Here is a 20,193-nt window from a genome sequence, read left to right on the forward strand (position 1 = left end):
TCTTCTTTTCCTAGAGGAAACATACCAGATATTCCCAGGAAGTCAATGGGAATTTTGGCACTTTGTCAAGGTACCTGATTATATTTTTCTGTATATGCAGAGGTGCCCCCTATTAGATTACTATAGCATGTAATCTAATCACCTGAGGGAGCCAAATGTCTTTGCCGTAAATCAGATTGAAAAGAATAAAGGGTGAGCAATGTACTGCATCAGTGCTTTGTCACGTGGGGGCTGTTTCTCTGCAGCCCAAATATATTGAATTACAGCTGTCCAGCAATAGAATTTCCAACTGGGGAAGTAAACACGTCCTTTTCTTTTCTGTCTCTGGACTCTCACCATATGGTCTTTTTCCATACTCCATCAAAGTCTCTTATTTTAAATATCAAATAGGTAACAACAATGGAATGAATTTTAGGGACTACAACGCTCAGTGAAGCATGCTAATTTATCAAGCTGACTTGGCCAAACAGATAATGGTAAAAACAACGAGGAGTCCGGTGGCACCTTAAAGATTTAGTCTTTAAGGTGCCACAGGACTCCTTGTTGTTTTTGTGGATACAGACTAACACGGGTACCCCTCAGATAATGGTAAAGTAAATTATCTTTAAGGGTATCGCTAAACAGGAGCTGGGAAGTGAGTGTCCCAGCTCAGGTAGACATATATATTTTCAAGTGCTAGCTCTGCTTGAGCTAGTATGCCAAAAAACAGCACCATGACCCTGGTGGCACAGACGGCAGCTCGAGTACAATCCTGCCTGCCCCCTTTGGTACAGACTTGGGCAGCCAGCTCAAGCAGCCATGATCACACTATTTTTAGGTGCTAGCTCGAGCAGAGCTAGCCTTTGTACGCTACCCAAGTGAGAATTCCACCTCCTATCTGCTGTGTGGATGTACCCATAAGGTCCTGATGCAAGATATAAAAAAGTAGTTCTACATTTAGTATAATGTTTTGTTGAATAGTATGGAAAGAGTCTTGAAGGATAGGGGCATATAAGCATCACCTCTGACTTGGTCATATTTACATGAAAGAGCCACATGATAATGCTTTAGGCTTCTATGGACTAGTCTACTCTAGAAGCGATACATCGGTGCAGCTGCACCGATGCAGTGCATCTGGAGAAGACGCTCTATGCCGATGGAAGAGAGCTCTCCTGTTGGCATAATAAATCTACCTCCGCGAGAGACGGTAGCTATGTCCTGCCAACATAGTGCTGTTCACACCAGCGCTTATAAGTTACAATCACCTGTCGCTTGGGGAATGGCTTATTCTCACCCCTGAGCGACGTACGTTATACTGAAGTAAGTGGTAGTGTAGATTGGCCTAAGACTTCTTTAAGGTATTAAATGGAGGCTTATGTTTCACTCTGATAAGGCAGAATGTCATTACCAAAGACCAAAATTTTATGTTTTTTCAAGTACTGGGATGTCCTGAATACCTGAAAGCCTCTGATAGCTACCACACTTTGAGACATGCAGCCTAGAGAACGAATTTAAATCTGAGATCTAGTAATCCTAAAACTCTCTTATCTATGGAAATCATCCCACTCCACTGACATGCTCATGAACATTCTCATCTCACCGTTTCCCCAAAGTAATATACTCCAGATTCCTCTTCCTAGCTGCAGATACCCTCCGAACCTCATCTCTTCTCAAGACCAGGTACCACAATATGCACACATTTGAATGTACAGTCTGAACACGTGTAATTTGCAGATATTGGGGCACTTGGCCCTGGGATAGAAGTAAAGAGGAGTTGGGCATGGTGGGTTTGTTATTACGACCATGAGGGAAAGGGTTTAGCCACTGGTATAGTACTAACATAATTTTGTAAATCAAGGATCATATGTGGCAGTATATTAAAATTACAAGGAGTTGAATTCAGTACTCACTCAGACAAACTCTCACTGACTACAAAAGAAGTTTTGTCTGAATAAGAAGCACTGAAGAGGATTCACAGTCAGCTTCCAAGTCTGCCAGTGTGGTCTTTAACTGGAAAATCATGATTTTCCCTTCACACACAAACCCTTGCCACTTATCCACCAATCGTTCGAAAGGCATTCTAAAATCCTGAAACCAGAGAGAAAAAAATATGAATTTTATTATTTAACCTTGTCACCATTCAGCTATGTAGGAAAGCTCTGCTCCTTTATATATATATATATAGATATATAGATATATTACATATATCTATATATATCTATATATATCTATATATATCTATATATATATACACACACACACACACACACACACGAACAAACTGAAGTGAATGGAGCATTAAATCTAATCATCATCAAAAGCCTGGAGGCAATCCTAAACCACATTGGGCTGTACAGCCATTCAACGGAAAAAGGCAAGCATTATAGTTTGGTTTTTATTTGCATATGAAATATTTAACCGTATCAACTTCAGTGCAGTTACCATATACTAGATTTACACTGGTGTAACTAAGAGTAGAATTTGGCCTTACATTCCTCACTGATGCAGTCAGATACAGACAAGGGAGAAGTCTGTAAAATGAAGTGTAATATTCACTTAATATCAGATATGCTGTCTAGTGGGAAAGCTGGCTCTTATATAGCACTGTCTGTGCTCAGAGCACTATTGCAATCTTCATCAAATAATCAACAGAACACCCGAGAGGGATAAAAAAATTATGGGAGGGGAACTTAAAGGAAGAGGCTAAGTTCCAGGCCCAAGGTCACAAAGGACGTCCATATCAGAGATGGGATTAGAATTTGGGAGACTTTGATTCATAGCCTTGTGTTCAAAGCAGCAGACCACACCATATGCTGTCCTTGCTGAGGAAATTGACTTAAGATCTTTGTCTCTAACTACTAAGATTCTAATGCTACACATAATACTCCACTGAGTGAGGGAGTGGTCCTGAGGAAAAATAGTATGTAGTCATGTAACTAAAGACTGTAACATAATGCATACATATAAGGTGGTCGAATTAAAGTTGCACAGGCAACCATAAACCTGGCATTTCCTAACTTTTCAGTGTAAACTTAATGTTGTTTTTAACAGTTTGTGTAATTTTCTAGTTTTTTTTTTTTTTTTTTTAAGGGAATTGAAATAATAGTTATTCCATCATGTGGCATCATATTGACACCCACATAGGTCATCAGCAGGGTGGAAACCTTTATGTCCATCACAGTGGGAGAGGTTTGTTCAACTGATAGCAGTAGTAGGTTGTCATCCTCTATGTGAACCAGCAGAGGAATGGTGAGACTCAGGAATTTTGGGTTCCACTCCAGGTTCAGGAGGGAAGTGTGCTGTAGTGGATACAGACTCTTCTACACATTCCCACCCAGCTTGACCCCTTCTGCCTCCTCCTACCCAACATGTCCTGGGTACCAAGTTATATCTCTTCCCCACCCTGGCTCCTCATTCCAGTCCCATTCTCCTCACCTAGCCAGTCTCAGTCTCCATTCCTCAGGCTTCTCATCCCAGTCTCTTTGCTCAATCATTCCCAGTCCTATCCCCATAGCCCCCAAGCTCCTTCTCGCCAGTCTCCTTGCTCTACTAGTCCCAGTTCCTTCCTCCTCGCTTCTCATCCAGTCTGTTTCACCACCACCACCAGGGTCTCCAGTTGCCCCCGCATACTCAGTCCCAGTCTCCATCCCTGGGCTCCTTGTCAAATCTCAGTGTCTCCCCATCTCAGCTCCTTGTCACAGTCTTTGTCCAGTCAGTCCCAATTGCTCCCCTGCACCTAGTTAGATCTGTCTCCCTTCCCCCTTCATTTCCTATCCCCCACTCCAGTGGTTCTCAATCCCAGTCTTCCTCTCCACTCACTTCAGTCTCCAGTCCCAGTATCATCCTACAGGGTCTTTGTCTCAGCTTACTCCTCCCTTAAGACTCCACAGGTCTAGCTTTTTTTCCTTCTGTATTTGAATCAGGTTGGTTTGTCCTCCACTTCATCTGGGTCCAGCAGAGGGAGTCACTGAGCACAGGACAGACAGGCTTCCTGCTCTCAGTTCAGGTGCCCGGATGCAGCACAGCTTATAGCAGCCCAGAGCTGTAATTTCAGGCAAAGTCCTGCTCGGCCCCAAGCTGGTATATACCCAGTGCGTATGGAATCTCTGGGGTATTTAGCTGCTAAAATCTAAGAAGTCTCTTCTGAGCATGTGAGAACTATGATTTTTCAAAGGTTTATAACTTGACCAAACTTGGGAAGATTTTCATGGGTACAGCAAAATGCACAACCCTGACACAAAGGCCACCACCTGCCAAATTTCAAGTCCCTGATCCAAAACTTTTCAAACAAAATGCCAGATTGTTTTGTTTTTTAAAATGGGCAAAATGTATTTTTCCCTGGCCTCATTCTCAAATGAATGAACCATTTTGGCAGAAATAAAACAAACAAACAAAAAACCCTGAAACAGATACAGCATAGAAAATTTCAGCTCAAATTGCTAAAGTTTGACAAAGTTATAAGCAACTAAAAAAGTGCTGATACCAGCTATGTCTGTAATATCAAAATTGTGGCATGAGACAAGAACTTGGTTGGAGTTATATCCTGCTAAAAACTGAAGTTTAAGCATATGCTCAAGTCTCAGTGGGGAAACTTAATGGGGGTCCCACATTAGCGAAGACACTTGAAATTGCTGAAAAAATAATGAAGATTGCTGGAAACTGGCTATACTGGTGGTACATGACAGAGCACCATCCTTGATTATTTACACTTAACCTGCTATAAGACTTTTAGCTTTCCTCACTTGATGGCTGCAAAGCCAACAAAAACACATAAAAACACTGACAAATCCTGCTGAGATTTTCATAGAACGTCTACAGTTTTGGGGGCATTACATAGGTATCTAGTGAGCCTACCGAGGAACAGTGCAGACTCCACAACATCCTCTGGAGGAAAAGCAGCATTTAATGAAATTATTGCTCACCCATCATTCTGACTTGGAGGTAAGACAATACACTGCAACTGCTACAGTAAAAGAGGAGATGAGGGAAAGGTTAAAAAAGAGTAATGTGCCAGATATAAAGATAAAGGAGCAAGAAAACTCCCAGGGCCTTTTTCCAGCCTCAGAAACGTGACTTGCTTTGTTGTCTAAAGCTTTACAAATGTTAAGAGAATTCATTCCTGGTGAAAGGTGCCCAACTTACAACCCTGGAGGCTGAAGTCACACAGATTTAAGTATCTATGATATTTACATAACATTCGTCACCTGCACTGCATGAACACCTGGGTTTTGAAATAACTAAGAAAAAAGTGTTAGGTTTTTTTTATTTTATTTTGTAAAACCATGTGTTAATCAACTGTGGTAAAACACCAGGGTGGGCAGGGCAGTTGTAGTTCTCATACGTGTTAACGGGTCAAGGTAAAAATGGAGTAATGTGGTGAAATCACATTTTTTCCCTAGTGTGGACATACCCCAGGAGGGAAAAACTTTTCCACAATGCCTCATCAATGTACCTCAACCCAAACCCTGAGGGGCAAAAGAGTAGTTCAGGCTCCATGGTCCATTCAATCTTATTCCTCTCTAACATTCCAATAAGAGTGCCAAACAATGTCAATTACAGTGGTGGGCTTTGATACACTGCTCAGTGTTCTGGGCTATGATGTCATCTAGGGACATAGCCATCCAGCCCCTTAGAAAATTCCTACTTTGCAGAACCTATGAATCCCAGGGAAAACAGGATGAGTCATTCACTGCTTCCCACCCTCCAAGACCTAAATATATATCAAAGAGCCAATATGAAACAGAAAACAATTAAGGAGAACATTAAAGTTGATGCCAAGTTAATTTCTCTAGCAAGCAGTACACCTAAGTTTCAACGATTTGCATTTCCAGTGTACATAATTAACAGAAACATAACCTCTACCCCATACAAATACAGTGTTAAGTATGTCTCAAATGTGAGATGTACCATATGCTAAGGTGCAACTGAAAGTGACAATAAAAATTTGAAAAATATATTGCCTTAAGTCCAATAGCTGAAAGTTTGCTTAATAAATTATGATAGTATTTGAACAGTCCAGGCATTGAAGTTAACAGCATATTTTGGTGAATGGGAGGGTTATTATGCCAGTGATGGATTAAGATGTCAAGTATATGATATATAGGAAACTCTCTTAGCAACAATGGTCAAAAAAGGTTTTTGTTTTTTTAAATGAGTACTTAGATTCTACAAGAAAAAATTGTACAGAACCCATCAAACCCCTTTTTTTTGCAACCACAATTTTCTAGTAACTCTCATAATCATTAGTAGTCCTGTCCATACTGGTATTCAGAAGTTAACAAGAGAAAAAGGGTAAGAAAGTTCTCTTCTCATGAGAGAGAAAAAGGAAAATTCAAAATTATTTGATCAATCACCAATGGAGAAAAGGCACAGTATATTAAACATACGCTACAGCAAAATGCAGCACTGCCTACCAATAGTGAGTACTTTTGCAAACCAAGGATGCCTACAGTGTAGATAGTAGACAAACCGTAGACCATTGTATCTGTGACAGATGGGCAATTTCCTGCAATAACCTTGGAAGACCTTACTGTATTAAGTTTATGTATCATTGTGATCCAGGATTTTAAGTAACCTTTCTGGGGTTGGGATATGATTTATACAAGACCTGGGAGCTCAAAAGCCTGTACTGAAAATGTGCCAAACAATTATGGAGTTTTAGGACAAAAAGTGGTAAGTGGATTTCTTGGGGAATCCCTAGGGAGAAGTTAATGCAAACTCCCCACCTCCAGATATGCAAAAAAACAGCCTTTTGAAGCTATGCCCTGAGGACAGGGTCTTTGTCTGCAGATTTTTATGACTACCTGTTACAGAAGGAAAACATCAAAGGCCAAGGCAATATAAAGAAAAGGCTAATCTGCCCCGCCTTCATTCTGGTTTGGGACCTAAGGGGGATGAACTTGTAACCATGATGAAAACCCAGCTGTGGGTTTTGAAGGACTAAAACCTACCAGAGCCCTAGGTTGGAGTTGGGGGTGACCTCCGGTAACTTTTTTAGCATGTGTGTATGTTTTTATTGTTTTAAGTTAAAGCATTACAGAGAAAACATATTAAGAATAAATGTGCTTGCTTAGAAGCAGCTACATGGTAATTATAACTTGGGGCAATACACTGGTCATAACCCTTGGAGAGAAGGCAAAACACAAGCACTGGCCTTTTAGGAAGTCTGGCTGGCTGGGAGATCAGTGTAAATCAGGAAGCTGTAGAATCTTAAAAACCCCAGTCAGAAGGAAGGGAGATGTGGGTCTCTGGCCAGGAGAGGTGATATCTGGGAGCCAGAAACCCAAAGTGGCTGCCGTTTGTGGACCATGGAAGGGGAATACAGGTGGTGTTGCTCTGAAATTGTGACAGTATCCTAAAATGCGTTGAGAACAACACTGATTAACTGCAAACATTTATCACTGGGGAACTCAAATAAAAAGCTGTTATTAGTCCTTTAGCAAGAAATATACAAACTTAACAAGTATGAGGTTTGTATGAGTTTCTTTAAAAAAAAAAATGCTAACTAGATGCAGCCTTCAAGGTTCCTGGTAAGTTGTTTATGAGACGCTCTGGGCCACAAGCTTTGAGATCCTTCTGTAAGGGGCTGGGGCATGAGTTCCTAGTTTTCCCTCAAAAATACTGATGCCAAATAATAGAAAAGGAAAGAATTCTACTAACCTATGTCCTGATCCTCCTCGATACCTTGCACCAGGTATCAGGACAGGGTCATCATCACTATCATCAGTTTCTTGGAAAGCAGTGCTTCTGGTGGATGATTCTTCATGACTTGCAAGCCCTGAAGAGTCTGGCTGCGGTTGAAGTTCATGGTTTGTATTAACTGGGTTGGCATTAGACTCTGTACTTTGACTTGACCTCTCTTGTTCTTTGCTTTTTTCACTTGAAGGTCCTTCCTCTGGGTTCCTACAGATGCTGTCAAGATTGGGATCACTTTCTCCTTCTGTGCTGGTTCCAGGATGCTCAGAAATAGCCTTATCTGATACAGCTAAAAGAAAAAGGCAGTCAAAATTAGCCACTGATAGTTATAGTCTACTCAGGAAGACGTTGTTATAAATGTTATAAATAAATGTTGTGTTTGGCTTGCTTTACCCTACCCTTTTTCAGCCAGCCAATCATATGAAGAAACAGCAGACAAACCTGTTTCTGTTCTCTCTACAGCTTCATCTATAGTTTTCAACTCTTCAGCACCTGTGACTTCCTCGTGCAATTCTTTACGGACTCCTGAAATTAAACACCAGATGATATAATCATTTCAGTAACATGAGTATACACCATAAGTCCTGTAGAACATTGAAATTGCTTCACTGTATCAAGCCACTGGTTCATGTAGTCTGGTATGCTACTTCAGGTGCCCGTATTTAATGATTCAGAGGAAGACAGAAAGACCCCATAAATCCACTTACCAATTGTTCAGTTTGGTATATCAGAGGATAAAAGTGGGGTGGGAGATTCTTTCTTTGTCCATGCTACAATTCAATACTTGATCATACAAGTATTTTAGTAGCTAATTTACTTGTAATTTTGTGAAACAGAAGATGTGATAACTCATAGTTGTGATTACCTAGAGTTACAAAGGTTAATTAACATATTAAAAGTTCTTCATATCTCTAGGCATTTCTTTGGAAATCCTCACTATATACTCACTGATACAGCCATTTGCTCCAAATGTCTCCTGCAGCAATGAACAGGTTGACTGAATTCAGCACAATACATTTTTCTCCAATTTGCACCTTAACATTGTATGCCCCCTTTATAAGCTGCCAACTTCAACTGTCCATTTACTAAATGGATTAACATCAGAGAAAACGTTTGTTTTTTTTAAATGTAAATTTTAATGTTGTTTAAAAGGTAACAGCCCTGAATAAACAAAGTCCCCCAATTATCTAGAGTACAAATACAGCATAGACATGGTGGTACAAGCCTTCTCTACCCCACCAATGTTCTTTAATTCTGGCCTGCAAGAAACTCCTCCTCAAGGTGACAGTAAAAACTATTCACTGTTCTCCCATAACACAAAGAAATAAAGGACCAGAAGTTCAGAATTAAGAAATATACATAGCTATATGCCTCTTCAGTTGACAACTGGAATTAGTTTTATAAAGTAAATAATTTGTTGCCTCCCTGAGCTGTTATCCGTTTTGCCTTCTTGGAAATATATGACAAAAATAATGTTCTATTAAGGTTACATTCTGCCCTCATTTCTGTATGTGTGCGACTCCCACTGAGTTCAATCGTAGCCATGAGAAGAACTGGGACCTTACCATTACAGGAATAACTACGTATCTTACTTGTTTCTTCATTTTCTGGTGTTGTCTGTTCTGAGCTGTGTGTTCTTAGAGCTTCTTCGTGGCCTTCAGGTTTGCAGTGACTTCCACTCCCTCTAGAACTTGAAGTTGTGCTGCTCCTAACAACAAAGCACATGTAAAATGGTTCCATAATGAGGCACAGACACAAGAAGATTCCATTTTAAATCAAAGGGACAACCACAAAGTACAACATCCCTACAACATATTACTATAAGTAATTACAAAACAAATAATACAGGTAAAGTCAGATGTTTGGAACCAAATTTTCAGAAGTAGCTTCTAAAGTGTGGCCCTCATTTTATAAAGGTGGAATTCTTAAGGGCTTGATTAAGCAAAATATATGACTTCATCTAATCTTATTTTTTGGTTGTTGTGTCCATTGCCTCGAATTACCTTTTACAAATCTTTTTCATCACTGGAACATCATGTAATAAACTACAACAAAGTTATTAAAGTAGTAAAACCCCAAATCTGTACTAAATGAGATTTTGAGAACCAGGGCTAAAAAATTCCATGCAGATGTGTGTCATAACTTCACAAGAATTTATTCAGTCCATGGATTTGCACCATGGATTTGATGAATTAAGCATATAGCATATCAAGACAGGAACTGAAGATTTAACATGCAGCTGTAGTAAGAAAAGGAAGAGACATGAACTAAGGTGTGTACATGAATAATCTAAGTTATCACATATTGTCTATGTTACCTTAAACCTCTCTTTTTATGTTGTAATAACCCATACATGTTTTAACCTAGACTGTAAACTTTCCAGAGCAAGGACCAGGCTTCTGCTGTGTTCTGTAAAATGCATAACTAACTTCTGGTCATGCCACAAATAATAAACTATTACAGGGACTAAAGTGGTCACCTTTAAAATATCAGAATTTAACGTAAGTTACTATTAAGTGGTATTGGAGGTCTCTTGGCAAATATTTTTTCTTTTTAAATGGGGAAAATGGCTCCTTCTCAATCAACATACAGAACTTCCTCCATGTCTTGAAAAACCTTTAGAATCGTTTTATAGACGCCCCCCGACTTACGCAATCGTTCCATTCCGGAAAGCTTTGCGTAACTCGAATTTTGCATAAGTCAGAAACGTATACCCATACGTTACGCAAAAATTTCCGCAACTCGAAAATCCTATTTCTGGCTTATGGAACTTTTTCCGTAACCCGGGTCTTGCGTAACCCAGGGAGCGTCTGTAGCCTTATGAAACAGAAAGTTCTTTTCCTGCTGGGGTCTCATGTTTTAACTCACTCTGCTCCTCTTCTTGCTCTCAACTTACAACAACCACAACCATAAAGCAACGAAAACCTTTCTGAGCACCATCTCAATGAAAGTGGAGGTGAATATTCAATCTTGCACCTTTTCTTTGTTTGTTGCTGGATTGAGAAAACTCACTCTTGTGGATAAGGAAGGAAACGAAGATGGGCAGAATGATTATAAGTGGGGCTTTCAGGTCTATGAGGTGAGGTAGCTAGCCTCTTATACCATTTGTTGTGCTTTCAACCATTTCTGGGCACATGCAAATCCTTGCTAGCCCTGAGAACATTCTCCTGGCTTGGGAATTTTGGGGATCAGTTCACATTGCATTAGGAATGAGCCATAGCTACCATGGAGGTGCTTGGATTCTGCTCATCTTATCTGGATGGTAATTGTGGAACTCCTGTTGCTTTGCCCATTGCCTTAAGAGCCTAATATACCACCTCTGGAACATGAATTACTTGCCCCAAGAAAGGACTAGAGATGCAAGCACTTAACACTTACCATCCTGGACAATTTACACATGGTTGAGTGAGTTCGAGGTAAAGACTACCTTCAGCGAACACCCTCGAACTACTGCAGCTTCTTTTCTGCTGCTCTCCTGTTCAGCTGATCTGAGGTGATGGGGAAATGTTGTGGAGTCCCAAATAATCTTGGTACCTCCATTTTCTGTTCTTTGTTGTCCTCCATAGTAGGTATTGGCAGAGTAAGGCACAACTATGCAGTAAATTAGATTGTTGAGAGACCTCACACATTGAAAGCAGCATCTAGCACACAACCATGGCTAAACTAAAGGGCCACTTATATAACCTGGTGGTGGGAACGGCAGCCAGCCAATAAAGGAAGCAAGACCGAACAGGTGAATCTGGTCAGAAACATGATAAAGTTCAGGCTCATTGCTGGAAAAGAGTTAAGACAACGAATAAGAAAAGAGGACAGAAAATAAGGAAAAAAGTTCCATCGGAGACCAGGAGATTTCTGCTACTTCTTCCAGCAGCCTCTCAGAGACATAAGCTTTCTGACAACCTCTCCCTATTGGCATATCTTAGACAGACATTCCCTGACTAGCAGCTCTGATTCTGGGGCCACATGTGGTAGGAAAACCCTAGTAAAGGAGGGGTGAGTAGGCTTTTTCCCTGACAAACCGAGTTTTACTCCTGTACAACCAAAACAACTACATGAACGCTAGATTGAGTCCACTCTGCCTCATCCATCAACAAGTGTCAGCTAAATCAAACCACTACAGGTGATTATGTAAGAGAAAGAAAGAACATGTGGATTTGCAGATGTCAAATGGCGTTTGTGATGCTGATTGCAAGAAAAAAGAATTTAACCTTTACACTGAGCGAAACTGATATGGAACCACAGAGGAAAAAACAAATAAAAAAAATTGTATGTAATTTTCAGAATCACTTTTCTCCCTAATTGAAGTTTGAACTGATTTTTGTGCTTTTGCCAGTTTAAAATCAGACTTTTAATGTTATTGACTGGTATAGCACCCAAAACTGTGGTCGCTTTACGTCTTTAGTAACGTAATTTTAGCACATTCAATACTACCAGACAATAAAAGTAACAAATTTATTAAAAAAAACACAACAACGAGGAGTCCGGTGGCACCTTAAAGACTAACAGATTTATTTGGGCATTCGTCTTTAAGGTGCCACTGGACTCCTCGTTTTTTTTGTGGATACAAACTAACACAGCTATCCCTCTGATACATAAAAATGTGTTAATGTTCTGCACCTCTCACTGAACATGCCTGTCCTAAAACATTCAACAATAACCACTGCAAAAACTATAAGTGTCTGGTTAGTTAAAGACACCAGAAGATAGTCTTGCAACAATCTGAAGCGTGCCAGATTTGGATTCTGACAGTCTATTTAAGATCTTCTATCATACCCATCACAAGAGTGTCTAAGGCCCAGATCTGTGTGTGTAGATTTAAAGAAGTCAATGGGACTCCATGCAGATATAAGGATAAGGGCTTAAGGCCTGGATTTTTTAAAGGTTATTTAGGCATTGTTGCACTCAGTACTGTAACACCTAACTAATTTAGCAGCCTAAATCTCATTTTCAAATGGGATTTAGGCACTTAGGAGTCAAAATCCCATTGAAAGTGCTTAAGGAAACAAGTTTCAAACTGTTACAGGGTACAATGTGTTTTATTTTTAGAACTGTAGTGTTTATTAAAAGTTAAAAATATTTTTCTCATTTTAAGTGTATGAGAGCAGAGAGCCATTGTTTTTGGTATTATTACTCTACATATTAAACAATTTTAGGCCTGGTCTACACTAGGCGTTTATGTTGAATTTAGCGCCGTTACATCGAATTAACCCTGCACCCGTCCACACCACGAGGCTATTTAGTTCGACATAGAGGTCTCTTAAATTCGACTTCTGTACTCCTCCCCAACGAGGGGAGTAGCGCTAAATTCGACATGGCCATATCGAATTAGGCTAGGTGTGGATGGAAATCGACGCTAATAGCTCCGGGAGCTATCCCACAGTGCACCACTCTGTTGACGCTCTGGACAGCAGTCCGAGCTCGGATGCTCTGACCAGCCACACAGGAAAAGCCCCGGGAAAATTTGAATTCCTTTTCCTGTCTGGGCAGTTTGAATCTCATTTCCTGTTTGGACATCGTGGCGAGCTCAGCAGCACTGGCAACGATGCAGAGCTCTCCAGCAGAGATGGCCGTGCAATCCCAGAATAGAAAGAGGGCCCCAGCATGGACTGATAGGGAAGTCTTGGATCTGATCGCTGTGTGGGGCGATGAGTCCGTGCTTTCCGAGCTGCGCTCCAAAAGACGGAATGCAAAGATCTATGAGAAGATCTCTAAAGCCATGGCAGAGAGAGGATACAGCCGGGATGCAACGCAGTGCCGCGTGAAAATCAAGGAGCTGAGACAAGGCTACCAGAAGACCAAAGAGGCAAATGGACGATCCGGATCCCAGCCCCACACATCCCGTTTCTACGAGGCACTGCATTCCATCCTAGGTGCGGCCGCCACCACTACCCCACCACTGACCGTGGACTCTGAGGATGGGATATTGTCCACGGCCGGTTCCTCGGACATGTTAGTGGACGGGGAAGATGAGGAAGGAGATGAGGAGGACGAGGCAGTCGACAGCGCTTACCAAGCTGATTTCCCCGACAGCCAGGATCTCTTCATCACCCTTACAGAGATCCCCTACCAACCGTCCCCAGCATTTAACCCGGACACAGATTCAGGGGAAGGATCAAGCAGTAAGTGTTTTAAACATCTAAACATTTATTTTTAACAGAACTGGAATATTAACAATAAGAACAATGTGTTTTTCATGATTTGTTTGCCCTAGGCGCTTAACTATTCAGTCCCAACTATTTAAAACAAATCTAACAGTGTCCGGTAGTGCATGATTCTGCTGCCAAAGACGCTCCACTCTTTAGTCCCTGCCAGTGCAGCTATATTAAAATGCGGTCTATGTGTCCGGGGATAGAGCTGAAATCCTCCAGGGACATCTCGAGGAAGCTCTCCTGGAGGTAATTGGAAAGCCTGTTCATCAGGTTCCTGGGGAGAGCGGCCTTATTGGGTCCTCCGAAGTAGGAGACGTTTCCGCGCCAGGAGATCCTCAAGTACTCCGGGATCATAGCCTTGCACAGCATGGCGGCATACGGCCCTGGTCTTTGCAGGCTTTCCCGAAGCATCCTTTCTTTATCGCTGTCTGAGATCCTCATTATTGTGATGTTGCTCATGATGACCTGCTTTGAATTAGGTAGGGGACTGTTAGTATTGGGACTGCTTGCCCGTTCCTTTACAGAACTGTAACCGCCGGTTTACAGCCACGCGGTGGAGGCGGGAGAGGGGCAGCATACAGGGATCTTTCCCTGGGACAGCCGCGAGGGGGTGGGACAGGGGCAGAGTTCATGCTTGGCCGATTGCTGGCAGCAGAGACTGGCATTGCTTTCAATGTGAAAGGAGGCCAGTGCTACTATTAAAGTTTTAACCAGCCACAAGTCTACGGCTTACCATGTCTGCCTGCTACAGAAATTCCGGTGTCCTGCCCCGTTTCCCAGATCGGCAGTGCAAGACCCCAGGCACTGAAAGCGAGGTCCGAAAATTCGACCTTGTCCTGAGTGCGCATGTGATAGGTGCAGTGCATGGTCTTGTTCACAGAGAAAGACTATGCTCTTTGTTCACAACTACATTTATCTTTCGGAGGAATTCACTACCTTTTTCTCTTTCCCACAGCCACATCTGCAACTGTCTCCCAACCCAGCCTGGCATCACACTCCCAGAGGCTAGCGCACATTAGGCGGAGGAAGAAGAAGACGCGAGAGGACATGTTCTCAGAACTAATGGGCTGCTCCCGAGCCCAGGCAGCACAGCAGAACCAGTGGAGGGAGAATTTGTCCCAAATGCACCGAACACACATGGAACGTGAGGAGAGGTGGCGGCAGGAAGACCAGCAGGCGACTCAAACGCTGCTTGGACTTATGAGGGAGCAAACGGACACGCTCCGGCGCCTTGTTGATGTTCTGCAGGAACGGAGGCAGGAGGACAGAGCCCCGCTGCAGTCTATCAGTAACCGCCCTCCCCCGCCACCAAGTCCCATACCCCCCTCGCCCAAAGTCCAAAGAAGGAGGGGCGGCAGAGTCCGTGAAAACTCTCACTCCACCCCTGCAGACTGCTCAAGCACCAGAAGGCTGTCATTCCCCAAAATTTGAAAAGTCCTTTCCTTCCCGCCTCACACAAGCCCCCGTCGAAGTTTCACCCCCCAGTTTCATGTGTGGTTGTTAATAAAAAATACGTTTCTGTTCATTACTGTTTCCATCATGTTCTTTTGGAGGAGAGTCTGTCTGAAGGGGGGGAAGGGGCTTGGTAATTGGACAGGGCAGTCACCTTTAGCAGGGTACAGAGGCGGGGGCAGGTCCAGCAGCAGGGCACATACACAGTGCAGTGACTAGTTACCCTGGTCAGTCTGGGAGGTGGTTTTCATGTTCTGTGTGTGTGTGTGGGGGGGTTGCTCTGTGACTTTGTGGCGGGGGAGGGCAGTTACAGATCTTATGCAGCGGTCCTTTTCCTGGATCACAGAGCCACGCAGCAGGGGATCTGTAACCCTCCTCCCCCTGCCATACAGTCACATAGCCCCCACATAAACGCAGTCCCGCTCAGGAGGGCTGGCAGGCTCCGTTGAAACAACCAGTCCACCACTGCGAATCCTGTCATTCCTGGAGTTTAGAAGCATCATTTGCATCAGTACACTACACCCGCTCCCCACCACAGTCTGCGTCCCACGTTTAAAACATTCCCGCGAAAACAGTAATAAAGACAACGGTGTTCATTAACAAAATAAAACTGATTTTATTTTTTTGGAAGGGGGTGAAAGGGTATGTAGCTGGATAGGATAGACAACATTAACGGGGTAAAGAAACGGGGGCAGGTTCAGCTTCTCTTTAAACAAACTTAAAAGTCACTGGTTACCCTGCTCAGTCTGGAACCTAGCTTTCAAAGCCTCCCGGATGCACAGCGCGTCCCGCTGGGATCTTCTAATCGCCTGGCTGTCTGGCTGGGCGTAATCAGAAGCCAGGCTATTTGCCTCAACCTCCCACCCCACCATAAAGGTCTCCCCCTTGCTCTCACAGAGATTGTGGAGCACACAGCAAGCTGCTATAACAATGGGGATATTGGTTTCGCTGAGATCACAGCGAGTCAGTAAGCTTCTCCATCTCCCCTTGAGACGGCCAAAAGCACACTCCACCACCATTCTGCACTTGCTCAGCTGGTAGTTGAACAGTTCTTTTTCAGTGTCCAGGGCGCCAGTGTAGGGCTTCATGAGCCAGGGCATTAGCGGGTAGGCTGGTCCCCGAGGATCACTGTAGGCATCTCCACATCCCCAAGAGTTATTTTGTGGTCTGGGAAGTAAATACCTTCCTGCAGCCGTCTAAACAGACCAGAGTTCCTGAAGACGCGAGCGTCATGAACCTTTCCCGGCCATCCGACGTTGATGTTGGTAAAACGTCCCCTGTGGTCCACCAGTGCTTGCAGCACCATTGAAAAGTAGCCCTTTCGGTTGATGTACTGGCTGGCCTGGTGGTCCGGTCCCAGGATAGGGATGTGAGTTCCATCTATAGCCCCACCGCAGTTTGGGAATCCCATCGCGGCGAAGCCATCTATGATGACCTCCACGTTTCCCAGGGTCACTACCTTTGAGAGCAGTACCTTAACGATTGCGTTGGCTACTTGCATCACAACAACCCCCACGGTAGATTTGCCCACGCCAAAGTGGTTCGCGACTGACCGGTAGCTGTCTGGCGTTGCAAGCTTCCAGAGGTCTATGGCCACTCGCTTCTGGACAGTCAGGGCTGCTCGCATCCGGGTGTCATTGCGCTTCAGGGCAGGGGACAGCAACTCACAAAGTTCGATGAAAGTCCCCTTCCGCATGCGAAAGTTTCGCAGCCACTGGGATTCATCCCAGACCTGCAGCACTATGCGGTCCCACCAGTCCGTGCTTGTTTCCCGTGCCCAGAATCGCCGTTCCACAACATCCACATGACCCATTGTCACCGTGATGTCCTCGGAGCTGGGTCCCGTGCTTTCTGACAGGCCTGTGCTACTCTCAGACTTCAGGCCCTCACCGCGGTGCCGTAGCCTCCTCGCCTGGTTTATCTGCATCTGCCTCTGGGAAAGGTGGATGATAAGCTGCGAGGCGTTGACAACGGCCACAACTGCAGCGATGGTCGCACCAGGATCCATGATCGCAGTGCTGTGGCGTCCGCGCTGTCACTGACCAGAAAAGTGCGCCAACTGATTTCCCGCCGGCGCTTTCAGGGAGGGAGGGAGGGCGGTAGTGACGGACGGATGACGACCATTACCCAAAAGCACCCTAGACACATTTTTTTTACCCAGAAGGCATTGGCGGCTCGACCCAGAATTCCAATGGGCAGCGGGGACTGCGGGAACTGTGGGATAGCTGCCCACAGTGCACCGCTTCCAATGTCGACGCTTTCCCCGTTAGTGTGGACTCACAAAGTCGAATTACTGTCCTTAGTGTGGACACACACGTTCGACTTTGCAATATCGATTCCACATATTCGATTTAAGTGAAATCGAACTACCCTCGTAGTGTAGACATACCCTTAGAAAATCAAACCTGCTTCTTGGTAGCAGGGACAGAAGAGAATGAGCTATCACTGTTGTTCTTACTCTTGGGAGACATTCAGCTACTACAGTGATGGATATCAGTATAAAACAGGGTAGACCCAGGCTATAGATTATCCGGTAGGATCAGTTTTCATTTTAAATGAATACACATAAAAATTACATTAGTTTTCAAACATTAGCATCTTAACTATTTCAAAAAGCATGAAGAACTAATACACCTAGGACATATAATAGAATAATTGCCTTATACATTTCACCTAAAAATATGAAGACTTTTTTAAGTTTTAGGAGCACAGAATCCAGTCATTTAATATTACATATGTTTAGTAGATTAAAAAAATATAGTGAAAGAGAATTTGTCTGCGTCCAGAATTAATTCTGGATTGCAACATGGCCATCTACATAGTAGTGAAATATAGTATTCAGTTTGTGAAACCATTCATGCAGTTTCATCTCTGAAAAAGGAGAGTTTTATGACAGATTTCAACCAAGAAACAGGAGACATACTAGCTGTGGGTTTGTTTATTTGTTCTGGTGGGAAGGGGTGGTTAATGGAAGTTTCCTTAAACCGAAAACCCCACATCAAGATACTTTATGTTGCAGATTTTTAAAAAAGAAGACAAACAAAAACTACTCCTGGGTTACATACCAGTAACCGGAAGTCTCCCATTGTGTAATCTCCTCCATTATTATCATTTGTATTGTGGAGGCCCCTACCTATGGTCCCTTGTCATACACCAGGGCCCTGCTGTGGCAGTCACTGTATAAACACAGACAGCCCCTGTCCAAAAGAGTTTACTATCACAAGTGTAATTTTAAAGAGCTAAACTCTATGAATTTTCCAAAAGAACCACCTTGCTAGACTTCAGCACTGTAAGGGTATGTCTACACTACGAAATTTGGTCGATTTTATAGAAGTCGATTTTTAGAAATCGCTTTTATACAGTCGATTGCATATGGCCACACTAAGCGCATTAAGTTGGCGGAGTGCGTCCTCACTACCGTGGCTAGCATTGAATTACAGAGCAGTGCACTATGGGTAGCTATCCCACAGTTCCCGCAGTCTCCGCCGTCCAAACAGGAAATGAAATTCAAAAGTTCCCGGGGCTTTTCCGGTGTACCTGGCTAGTGCATCGGAGTTCAAACTGCTGTCCAGAGCGGTCACAATGGAGCACTCTGGGATAGCTCCCTGAGGCCAATACTGTCGATTTGCGTCCGCACTACCCCAAATTCGACCCAGCAAGGTCGATTTTAGCGCTACTCCCCTTGTCGGGGAGGAGTACAGAGGTCGATTTTAAGAGCCCTTTCAGTCGACGGAACGGGGTTGGTTGTGTGGACGCGGTCATTTTTTAATCGACCTAACGCGGCTAAATTCGACCTAACCCCGTAGTGTAGACTAGGCCTTAGTTTCACATTTACTTTGACTCTGAACTTGCACCATCAATCACCAGTCATCAACTAGCACTGCACCTCACCATATAAGCCCTCTGTCCTTCCTGTACAATGTAATACGTAAGTGGAAGTGAATCCATGGAAAATAGTGATTGAAACTATGCGCTAACCAATCAAGTTTTCTTCAACTTATCACAGTTTCCCACTCTTACCAGACTGGCCACGTCTACACTACAAACTTTGGTCAATACAAATTACATCAGCATAAAGCTGTCACAGTTACGATGTCGCTTGTGTGCATGCATACTTGGCTCCTTGTGTTGGTGCTATACATGCTCACCGGGAGTGCTTGTGTCGATGCACAGTGCAGTGCACCATAGGTAGGTATCCCAGTGTGCAACCTGCCATTGTCCACCACTCTGTTTTTTGGGAAGTTTTCACAATGCACGGTGGGGCAGAACTGAGTTGCACAGGGGTGCCTGTGAACAAGGGGTCAACTTCCCAGCGTGCATCTGCCTTCATCCCATAATGTCATCTATATCATATAATTTTCATGCCTTTTTAAAAATCCCACAAATTTGCATGACCGTCCTCGCTTTCCGCCATCTCTGACAGAAGCATGGAGCCGGCACAGCTCTGCACCACTATCATAAGCATTGCAAGCACAGGAAGCACTATCCTCTGTTATTTGCAGAGCCATAAGAAAAACTGAATGAGCAGGGAACATGACTATTTCTTGGAGGACAGATTTTGTGGGACATAGTGAGAACCAATTCCAGGCTGTTGGTGGCATTCATGGTGGTGGAATGCTGCTCCTGAGCCCAAGAAACAAGCACTGACTGGTGGGATCACATCATAAAGCAGGCTTGGGAGGATGAACAGCGGCTGCAGAACTTTCCAATGCACAAGTCTACATTCCTGGATCTCTGTGCCAAGATTGCCCCAGCCCTCCAGCACAGGGACACCAAAATGAGAGCTGCACTGACCATGGAGAAGCGAGTGGCAATAGCACTGTGGAAACTTGCAGTGCCAAATTGCTACCAGTCAGTGGGAAATAATTTTGGAGTTGGAAAATCCATTCTGAGGGCCATTGTCATGCAAGTGTGCAGG

At 43.5% G+C, this 20,193-nt stretch overlaps 1 protein-coding gene across 2 annotated transcripts in view; it reads right to left on the reverse strand.

Moving 5' to 3' along the window:
* DCAF6 (DDB1 and CUL4 associated factor 6) overlaps nt 1-20,193 on the reverse strand; it is a 127,202-nt gene that overhangs the window by 22,786 nt on the left and 84,223 nt on the right. For both annotated transcript variants that reach the window (XM_065397437.1, XM_065397436.1), the window contains 3 exons: nt 9,267-9,382; nt 8,116-8,199; nt 7,639-7,963 (listed from right to left, as the gene is read on the reverse strand). In XM_065397437.1, coding sequence (XP_065253509.1) covers nt 7,639-7,963; nt 8,116-8,199; nt 9,267-9,382 — 525 coding nt within the window. The remainder of the gene's footprint in view (nt 1-7,638; nt 7,964-8,115; nt 8,200-9,266; nt 9,383-20,193) is intronic.

Source organism: Emys orbicularis, chromosome 1 (genome assembly GCF_028017835.1).
Source record: "Emys orbicularis isolate rEmyOrb1 chromosome 1, rEmyOrb1.hap1, whole genome shotgun sequence".
In the NCBI taxonomy this organism is placed as follows: domain Eukaryota; kingdom Metazoa; phylum Chordata; order Testudines; family Emydidae; genus Emys; species Emys orbicularis.